At 63.0% G+C, this 10,545-nt stretch overlaps 1 protein-coding gene across 1 annotated transcript; it reads right to left on the reverse strand.

Annotated features, from left to right (window-relative positions):
- Window positions 1–290: 290 nt before the first annotated feature.
- On the reverse strand, window positions 291–5,218 carry ADAMTSL5 (ADAMTS like 5; the record flags this gene model as incomplete). Its single annotated transcript, XM_082835313.1, is given in 12 exon segments — window positions 291–655; window positions 942–1,013; window positions 1,088–1,286; window positions 1,465–1,682; window positions 1,685–1,840; window positions 2,206–2,317; window positions 2,629–2,756; window positions 3,931–4,039; window positions 4,192–4,252; window positions 4,495–4,586; window positions 4,696–4,768; window positions 5,163–5,218. Coding segments are annotated over 12 exon segments (1,641 nt in total).
- Window positions 5,219–10,545: the final 5,327 nt, after the last annotated feature.

Consider the following 10,545-nt stretch of genomic DNA (forward strand, 5'->3'; position numbering starts at 1 on the left):
CAAGGGGAATAAAAGCAGACACAGAGTCTCTGAGAGTAAAATAACTATGAGTTTCCAGGGTGAGAGAGGAAATCAGAGCTAAAGAGTCCATTTAGTGTATCCTCACCAGTGCGTGCCTGCTTCCGACAGTGGATCTGACTGAGTGCAGGGGTGTCTGAGTGTGTGTGGTGGGGAGTCACAGAGCTGCAGGTGGGAGATAGTTCTGAGCTCCCTGGAAGCTATGGCAATAAGGGAAATATGCTGACTTTGAGCCTGGTCAGCCGTGTGTGGCCGAGGTCTGGTCCAGGGGCTCAGAGGGGGCAGCGTCTGGCGGCCAGGCGCACGCGGCTGTCCTCGGCGGGGCTCCAGGGCCGGGCGTAGCCAGCATGGGGGAGCAGCAGCCAGTCCTGAGTGCCATCGGGGCTGATGAGGCGCCGGGCCGCCAGCAGGTAGTCCCGATGGAGGGCCAGCGGTGGGCAGGGGCAGCGGCTCGGCGCCCACACATACTCGAGGGCCCGCAGTGGCGAGCGGTTCTTGTAGATGAGCTGCACGCGCACCTCATATCGGGTCTCCTGGGCCTGCCGGACGCGGCCCAGCACGTGGGCCCGGAACACTGCGGGCAGGGTGGTGCTGAGCCCGGCTGGACGCTCCGCCCCGGGGCCCATCCACACACCCCTTTCCAGACGAGGGAACTGGCGGTCAGGTGGGGCATTGGGGGCCCTTGGGGACTGTGGTCAGCTGAGGCCTGGGGTAAGGGTCAGCTCAAGGATCAGTGAGGGGTTAGGAGTCAGATTAGGGCAAAGGATTAGATCAGGGAGTCAAATGAGCGTCAGGAGGGGTCAAGCTGGAGTCAGGTCAAGGAGTGAAAGGCAAAGTCTGACCAGGGTCAGAGGTCAGCTGGATAGGGGTCAAGTTCAGGTCAGTTAGGGGCCAGGTGAGGGATGGGGTCAAGGGCCTCTCACCAAAGTCGCTGCCGCAATAGTGGAGCAGCCGGTGGGCACGACCGCGGGTGTCAGGGCAGGGTGGGCAGGGGTCTGCGGGGGCAGTGCAGTCAGGGGCACAGGCCTTGCTTCCCTGCTCGCCCCCGCCCAGGCTGTCCCCAGCTCACCTGGGGTGGGGCCTGGGGTCCGTGGGGGGATAACAGTGGGGGCAGCGGGAGACTCAGGGGACTGAGGATCTACCTCCCGAGGCTGCGGCTGCCGCAGGGACCAGCCCTGGGCCTGAGCCTGCGCCTGGAAGGGGCCATAGCGCTCCCGGGGGAGCCAGAACTCGAACTCAACGCCGGGGTTGGGCTCCTGCAGGAGGACCTGGGCGGCGGGGGTGGGGGGGGTGTCACATACTAGTGAGCTGCCCTCGGACCTGATGGCCCAGCGTCCCCCAACACACACTCTACCCAGCCCCCCCCCCGCCCCGCCCCGCCCCCTGCTTCCCAAAGGATTCTTTATCCCCACACTCCCAGACGCCCTCTCAGAGGCCCGCCCCCACCTGCAGGAGCAGGTCTTCGGAGGTGGGCCCGGCGGCGCGCAGCGTCTCCTCTGACCCTGTGACGCGGCTGTAGACCACGCGGGTGCCCGCTGCCTCGTAGGTCCCGGGAGGGCTGACCGCCCAGTTCCCGTTGAACACGTAGCGCCCGTCGCCCCCCATCAGCGCTGCAAGGGAAGGGTCAGCCCGGGCTCCCCGGAAGCGGCCCCGCCCGCCTCCCGACCCTGTCGCCCCCCTCCCCGCTGGATTCGGGCAGCCAGCAGGGCGCCTCCTCCCTCGGACCCTGCGATACCCAGGTGGTTCCGGCTCCGGTGGGCGGCGCGGATGTGCCTGGCGCCCTCAGGGATCAGGGTCACGTTCCAATACCCAGCGAAGGCACCTGGGCGGGAGGGAAGGACGGCGTTGGGGAGCAGGTGGGGTGTATTTGAAGGATGATTTGAGGATTAAGTGGGATACTGCGGTAAGAAGGTTAGCCAAGGCCCTGGTACTTCGAAAACGCTTCCTAAAGGATTGGAGTTACGATGATTATCACTTAAGTGCGGCAGCAAAGGAGTTAAACCCCGTCTGCTCTGGGAAGGGCGGGACAATCTGGCAATGACCAATCAGAACGATGAGCGGGGGGGGGCTGAGCAATGACCAATCAGAACGTTGAGCGGGGGGGGCTGGGCCGCAGACTACCCAATCAGTGCGGGGCGTCTTAAAGGGCCCGCTCTGGGAGAGCGCGAGGATGGGGAGGGCGGTCACCGGCATCCCGGAACACGCGCTGCACGAAGAGGCACGAGTCGTTGGCGCCGCCGCAGCGGCCGCAGCGGTCTTCGCTGGCATCCGAACCCAGCAAACCGTCACAGCCGGCTCTCTAAAGGGATGGGGAGGGCACGCGCGCCGTCAGACGGGCCCTGCCGTCGAGGGGGCGGGGCCCATGGAAGAAGACAGGACCAAGAACTAAAAGGATGGAACCTGGGGGGCAGGCCCTAGTGGGAGGAGGCTGGGGATGAGGCCTAGTGATAGGTGGGGCAGGGGAGGTAGGGGACTCGGTAGGGGGCGGGGCCTAGGGAAGAGGGCGGGACCAGGAACTTAGTGAACGGGGTCTGGGTGCGGGGCCTGGAGGGAATAGGCCGGGTGGAACCTACGAGGGGCAGGGATGGGGGCGGGGCCTGGAGTTCTTACGAGGCAGCGGCCAGCCACGCAGAGTCCCTGGGTGCCCGGGCTGCAGGGGGTACCGTCCAGCACGCGGCCGAAGCTGTGATAGAAGTCGTGCCCCTCCGCCAGGCAGTTGAGGTCGCACTGGTTGGGTGCTGGGGATGGGAGGAGTCGGTGGCAGTGGGGGACATATCTGAGTTCCAGCCCCCTTCCTGCCAGTCTCCCCTCAGGCAGCCATCCTCTTGGGCAGATGAGGCCCAGAGACTCAGCCAAAGCCACACATGGAGGCTGAGGCAGAGCCAGGACTGGAACTTAGGCATTCTGCTTCCCGTTCGCTGGGACTGTCCCAGGCAAGTATCCTGGGCCTGCACTCATTCGTTCATTCATTCATTCATGTTCAGTCCTAATATTAGGGGCCCACTATTAACATCATCACCCATTCTTCACTCATTCTTCCATACGTTCATTCCACAAACACTCATCGAGCACCTACTATTTTCCAAACAATGTTCTAGGCTCTGGGGCACAGAGGTGGGCAGAACACACTCGGCACTTGGGCTCTGCACCCAGAAGGTGCCCCCAAAAAGGTTTTGGCCAGTTCTGACTGAGTCCTGCATAGCCTGGGTATGTTGCTGGCCCTCCCTGGGACTCAGTTTTCCCCTCTGCCTGGCAGTGGGGCATAATGGACAGTCTGACCACACCCGAGGCCCGCAGACCTGATCCCTGCTCCCCCTGCTCAGGCTCCCTCTGGCTCCCGACGCCCTGAGGCTGGCTGGCAGACCCAGCCTGGAATAGAGCCTGAGCTGGCCCTGGCGGGCCTTTGTGAGGGTGAAATCACGGCAAGTTTCCGCCAATTCTTAGGGTGAAGGGAATAAAAATCTGTGACGTTGACGGTTGGAACTTTCTCCATTCTAGGATTTTCTTATCTGTGTCTACCCCCACCGTGGCGTCTGAAGCTGCCTATTTCCCTTAAATCTGGAGGCGCACTGCCCCAGGCACACAATTATATAACTCTCTATTTTCAGCTCAGTGCGACAATATTTCCTGCTACTGGTGTAAGTTTGAGAAATGTTGGCCTCTGGATACAGCTCCCAGTAAATCCTCAGCTTCGTGTTCGACCCTGTGCAGAATAGACCCTGCCTCCTTCTGCCCCTCTTCACAACTCACACTTGCTTTCCACCCTTCACTTCACTAACTCCTACATATCCCTGAAAGCCCCAGTGCCAATGCCCCCTTCTTGCACCCCTCCAAGTCCCCCTTCCTTCTTAGCAGCCACTTTTCCCTGCCAGCTCTGAGGGAGCTGGACTAACAGGAGCATAGGCTACTCACCACCATAGAAGGGCACCCATTGGTAGGTCTTCTGGGTGCCCAGGACAGGGTGGCCATTGTAGAGGGCGCATTGGAGGTCTCGGAAGGGCACGGCCCCTGGGGGACATTCCTGGGGACACAGATCGGTGGAGCAGAGGCTGGGACAGCCCCGGGGATGCCCAGAGAATCTGGCATGGTGGCAAGGATATTTGGGGGCATGAGTAGGGAAGCAGGAGGGCTCCAGGGAGAACTCAGTCTTGGGGGTGGTTGGATAGAACTTACGGGCAGCTGGCAGAGGCGGTACTCGTGGGTGTCCCCCCAGCACAGCTCTTCCCTGGGAAACCTTCGAGGAGCAGGGTGGCCAGACTGCGGTCAGCACCTCCAGAAACCGTTCCCCAGAGCCAGCCTGCCCACCCATCCACCCCCGCTAACCCCACCCACATTCCAGCTGGATTAGTGGGATTAAAAGGCACAGCTTGTGTGGGCAGGTCGAGGGTGCGGCCAGGGGCTGGGCCAGCCTGACAGGAGAGGAGGGGCAGGGACCCCCTCCCATCCCACCCAGCCGGGTCCCAGGAGCCTCCTCACCGGATGCATTGCCGGCTGCGCACGGAGAGCCCTCGCCCGCAAGAGCTAGAACAGCGGCTCCAGGAACCCCATGGAGTCCACTCACCCGGACCCTACTTGGGGAGACAGAGGCAGAGTCAGCCTGGAAGGGAGGCTGGTGACCCCCACACTGCCAGCTGGGTTCCCATGCCCACTGCCCCCTGGGCTCATGTCCCCCTTTACCTGAGCGTTGCCCCCCAAACCACAGTTCAGGAGGGTCCACAGCAGGAGCAGGAGATTCTGGAGTGGGCGGGGTCTGGGGGACAGAAGGGGGCGCAGCAGTGGGGGGGCCAGCAGGCCAGGGGTTGCACCCCAGCTCTTCCCTGACTGGCTGTGTGATTTTGGACAGTATCTCAAACTCTCTGAGCCTCCCTTCTCATCTCTGAAAAATGAAGTCATAATAGAGCCCACTTAATAGGAGAGTTTTGAGGGGTTCGTCAAATTAGGTGAGGAAAACGAAAACGGGGGCCACAGAGCCCGGTCTGGAGAGAGAAAACTCAAGTAATTATTACTGGTTGTTTACTGTCTATGATGCACGTAGTAGGTGCTTATTCAGCGTCTGATGATGGAAGGAATCATTCCAGGAGCGTGCACAGGTGTCTCCAGGGTCCTAGGGCCCTCCCCAATCTCCCCACCATCTTTGCTCCTACCTTCCGGTGTGGCCGGGGGCCAGGTGCTCCTCTTCCCCCCGCCTCAGTTTCCCCATCTGTGCAGTGGGGACCAGCTGGGCACAGTCCAGGATTCTATGGGACCTTGCAGAGGGTGTGGCTGGTGGTGGCTGGGTCTGGTGCCTGGCAGAGCTCCCCCCACCCCACGCCCGGGCGGGCCCCAGCCTCCAGGGCCCCCTCAGCTCCCAGACCTGCAGCAGCCAGGAGCTCCCGGATGGGGGGCGGGACGGGGCAGGGTGACCTGGCCCCGGACCAGTGGGTGCCTCATGGCCTCATGTGAAGAGGGTGTGGGATGGAGCCCCAGAGCCGCCTGCAGAGGGAAAGGGGCTGCCAATGAGGATGACCCAGGGAAGAGGGAGGCGGCTGTGTGGGGGCGGGGGAGAGGGCGGCTGTGTGGGGCCGGGGGAGAGGGTGGCTGGGAGGCTTTGCCTCCCTGGGCCTCAGTTTCCCCATCTGTCAGGGGAAGAATGAAGTCACTTGCCATCCCCACCCTCCCCATGACCATGGCGTTGGTGGAGAAAGTGGCGGGCTAGGGCCAGGGAGCCCAGCGGTCAGCAGTGCCCAAAGGACACGCAGGCCATGCTGGAGGGCTCCAGTCCTGGAGGTCCCGGGCAGCGGATGGGGGAAGGCAGGGCCCCACTGGATGTTCTCGAGCAGCAGTGTCCCTGGTTATCAGGCTCTCCTGGCTCTGACATTCAAACCTGGGGCACCAAGGGTCTGGGGCCAAGGTGGCTCCAGATGCTGAGAACCTGGGGGACCACGGGGTGGGTCCCCCCCGACCCACCCCCCCCACCCCCCCTCTCTGACCAGAGCTGTGAGGCTGGCTGCATCTCTGAACCCCAGCACTGGCTGGCCCAGGAAGCCGGAAGAAGTCCGGGTTGGAGAGCAGAGGTAGGGGGAGGGGGCTTGACCCTCGGACACCCGCTCCCCTCTTAGCACTGGCTTGTGGGGTGGGGGTCTAGGTGATGCAAAATGAGGGGCTTGAGGGATCACCATTCCCACTCTCCAGAGCCCTCTGCCCGAGGAGCAGGACACACCCCCCGTTTAGGCTGCAGTCCTGACTCTCGGTGTGATCTCAGGGCAAGCCACGCCTCTGGACCTCAGTTTCCCAAGGAGGAAGTGGGGATGAGCTTTCTCCCACCCTGGGGATTGCTGCCTCGCCACCCCCCAGCTTAGGGACGGGGAGAAGACTCCGGCCGGGATAGTGGGGGGATAGGAAGAGGGACTTACCGGCTACGTAGAGCCCAGGCGGCGCGTCCAGGTTCCCCGGGCTGCCCGTGGGCGAGCGGAAGCCGCGGGGCCCGCGAGGAGGGGCGGGGGGAACCCGGGACGGCCCCTCCCACTCGGCCTCCCAGGGCGCGCCCCGGCCGGGGTCCAGAGGGGCGGTGGCACCGTGCGCCCCCGCGCGGCCGTTGCGCGCCTGGGCGCCGATCTGCGGCAGGGGACTGCTCCGCACGCGCCGCGGCGCCGCAGAACTGCGGCCTGGTGTCCGACCGTCCGCGCCCCGGTGACCTTGGGAAGCCCAGGGCGGGGGAGCCACGCGGGGACTGACCGCCCTTACCCCCACCTCGGGGCTGCTATTCCGGGCGCCGCGCTCAGGGCCCGGGAATGTGAGCGAACCGAGGTCGCCCTGTTGAGGCTCCAGGAGGGCGCTGCCCTCTCCCCACCGACGCCCGGATCGCGTCCCCACGAAGGTTCCCTTTCCTGGCCATTACCCCTCCCCAAATCCCTCTCCCTACCCCTCCCTCAAAGTCATCCTACTCAGGAACCGGCGCGCCTGGGTTCCCGCCCCAGGTCCCGACCACCCCCAGCGCAGGGCCCCAGAGCACTGGGGGGAAGCTCAGTCCCAGGGGCCTGGCGTGGGGGGCGGAGAGCCCCTTCCCAGCCCGGCGCATTCCCGGGCGCTGCTGTCACCAGAGGACGCGCCCCACCCCGCCTCCCGCCCTCCCTGCCCGGCCCCAGGCTGCAAGCCGTGGCTTCGCAGCTAGACCCGGATCCAGAAGGTCCGCCTCCCACGCGACTGTGGCCCCACCCTCCCCGACCTCAAGTTCCCCATCCGGGCAATGGGGCCGGTGGGGGTCTCCACAGCGACAATTCCAGGTGGATCTCAGCTCTTTGCGCGGACGGGCAAGGACAGGGTTACCCCAGGGTTCCCCACCACCAGACCTTTCCCCGGTTTAGAATCTGCGCGCCCCACCCCACCCCTCATCCCCCGCCCAAGCAGGGACGCAGCAGGCACCCTCCGCTCGCCCCCTCCCCTGGCTCCTCGCTGTGGCCCCAGGATGCTGCCTGGCGAGCGGATTGAGGAGATGGGGGCAGCAAGGGGGGCGTTGGGTGGACAGCTCTTCTGCTCCCTGGGCTCGGCCCAGGCTCAGCTTGAGTGCCCCCTTCTCCCGGGAGCCCGCAGTGAGGTGTTCCAGCCCCGACCACAGGGAGGGGGTACCGCCGGTCCAGCTCTGTCTGTCCTCCAGCCTGGAGCAGCTCAAGGCAGGGCCATCCAACGCCGTTCATTCATCCAACACTTACTGAGCATTTACTTTGTGCCGCTACAGCTGTGAATCCGGCTAGTGAGGGGAGACAGTGCCCTACGAGGGCACCATGCTACCTTCCCATCAGGACGTTCTGCAGAGATAGCCCAAGCCCACGGCAGATGGGGTGGGGGGCCAGGAAGGCCCTCACGCAGGAGGTCACTGCTGCAGGGAGGTGGGGGAAGGGCAGCCCAGTCTGCCTGGAACAGCACATGCAAAGGCCCTGAGGCTGGAAAAGGGAATAAGGGGCAGTGGGAAGGTTGGGGTGGGTGGAGCCAGTAGCCAGCCTGGGGGTGGGATGTGGTCAGAGAGGGGCCAGGGGGATGGCAACCCTGGGAGGTGGGAGGGGGTGCTCTGGTTTGGGAACAGCTGCCTCTGGCTGTCATGGGGGCAGGACAGGGGACCTGGAAAGCAGTGGGGAGGCAGTGGCAAGCATGCTGGGGTCAGGGGCTGGGCTGGGGGCGTGGGGGGTGGGGAGGGCACTGGGCAGCTCCCAGCTGTTTGGAGTGGAGTCTGCAGGCCTTGGGACAGATCCCACGGGGGAGGCACTGGGAGGAGGCAGGTGGGAGCTTGGGCTGAGCAGCCAGTGACGGGAGGCGCCCCATTCCCTGCGGGGGAGGGAGAGGCACAAGTCCGGAGGTCACCTGAATGGGTCTAGGGTGAGGCAAGGACAGCTGGGAGTCCAGGGGCCGCGTCTGGCTGGGGATGGACATGTGGGCATCCTTTGCACACAGGGGTGTTTAGAGTCATCGATGAGGTCATGGGGTGAGAGTGTGGACAGAACAGAGACTGGGGCCTGAGTGTCAGAGGCTGAGGTGGGCATGGGGTCCCCCAAGGTCGCAAGAGGATGGGCTTCCGAGAGGAGGAGGGGCAGCCTGAGTGGGTAAGATGAGGATAGAGCATGGACCAGTGGCCAGCGGATCAGCATCAATGAAGGCAGTGACCTTGACAAGGTTCAGCCTGGGGGAACAAGGCTCCAGAGAGGATAGCAGGAGAGAGAGGGGGATGGTGAGGGCAGGCACCCTCTGCAGAGCAGCTACTGTGTGCTGAGCTGGGGCCTCGGGCCTGGGCGGCATCAGAGAGAAATCAGGCTTGGCCAGGAGTGCCACCAAGTGGACAATCTCATCCCCCGCACCCCCACCCCCATGTGCCTTATGCCCCAAGCCCCAGTCCACCGTGCTGTGCGGGGTGTACATACAGCAGGCAGTGTGCCCTGCAGGACGATATACAGAAGGCACTGTACCCTGCAAGGAGTGTATATACCAGGCATTGTGATCTGCAAAGAATGCATACAGCAGGCGCTGTGTCCTGCATGGAGCATATACAGCAGGCATTATGCTTTGCAGGCAACGTATGCAGCAGTCACTGCATCCTAGACATGCATACAGTAGACACTTGGCCCTGCAGGGAGTGTATACAGTAGGCACTGCACCCTGCAAGGAATGCATTTAGTAGACACTGACCCTCCCAAGGAGTGTATACAACAGTCAATGTAGCCTATAGAAAGTGTATACAGAAGTCACTGCACCCTGCAGGGAGGGTATACAGAAGGCACTATGTCCCACAAGGAGTGCATACAGCAGGCACCATGCTCTACAGAGAATGTCTACAGCAGGCATTGTACTCTGCAGTGAGTGTATACAGCAGGCACTGAGTCCTATAGAAAGTGCATACAACAGTCCCTGTGCCCTGCGGGGACAAAACACAGGAGGCACTGGGTCCTGCAGGGAGTGCATACAGTAGGCACTGTGCCCCGCATGGGGGCCCTAATGCTCATGGGATGGCCAGATGGGGCTGGGGTGAAGGTGTGGAGTCCTGTACCCACCCATGCCCCCTCTCCCCAGTCTTTGTCGCCCTGCAGATCTCCAGCCTCCCATCCGCATGCAGGAGCTAACTCAGCTGGATTCAGCAGATCCCCAGAGGAGGCGGAGAGCTCAGCTCGAAATACCTGCTGCAGGTGGAGGGGTGGTTGTGAGGTTTGGAGGCTCCAGGTGCGGTGGCATCTCACCCCCCCCAACTCATGCCCTGGTCTGAACTCAGGCCCAGGGGTCGGCAGGGTCCCCCTACGCTGAGCTCCAGCCTGGACCGCATCCCTGACGCTGGGCCTGGACAGGATCAGGCCAAGTGGGCACGAGTCCTGATGGATGTGGGTCAGCCTAGGCTCCCTCTGTGGTCTCACAGCCTTGAGCCTCCCCCTGCCCCCCTCCCCAACTCCCTATGGCCTCCCACGATCCCTCAGGCCTGGGCACGTGGTCCACAGGATACTCCAGTCTCCTGTGTAGATGGGGTGGGAGGGGTCCTGCAACCCCAGAACCCGGGTCTCTGGAGCTGCCCAGCTGTCCCTGGGCCTGAGCATGAATAGAGCAGGATCGGGGACCCACCATGGCCAGGGTCGCCCATGTGAGTTGGGATGGTAGTTTTCTCCACCCCAGGGAGAAGCCAACAGAAGCAGGAAGCAGAGAGGGCGAGATTTCTGAGACGGTTGTTTCAGTCCCTGGATTAAGCTGCACCTGAAGCCATCCATCCATTATTTTTCACTTTAGCAATTTGGAGTTTCTGTGACTTGTTATCAGGAGGTCCTCTCAAATAGGGAACAGCATCTTTTTCAACACCCTCACCCCCCTGGACAGGTCCTGTTTCTTAGGCCACTGATCCTGTGATGCAGTATTTCACCTCTACATATCACCACCACCTTGGAGGCCTCCATATCTGATGTGACACCCCCAGCTGCCCCCGTGAGAGGAATCCTCACCCCCACCTCATGGGTCGGGATGCTGGGGGGGGCAGAGGGGCAGAGTCACACGCAGTGAGACTTGGAGGGCCTGGGATTGCTTCAC

The sequence above is a fragment of the Leucopleurus acutus genome (assembly GCF_964270905.1).
Source record: "Leucopleurus acutus genome assembly, chromosome: 3".
Lineage (NCBI taxonomy): Eukaryota > Metazoa > Chordata > Mammalia > Artiodactyla > Delphinidae > Leucopleurus > Leucopleurus acutus.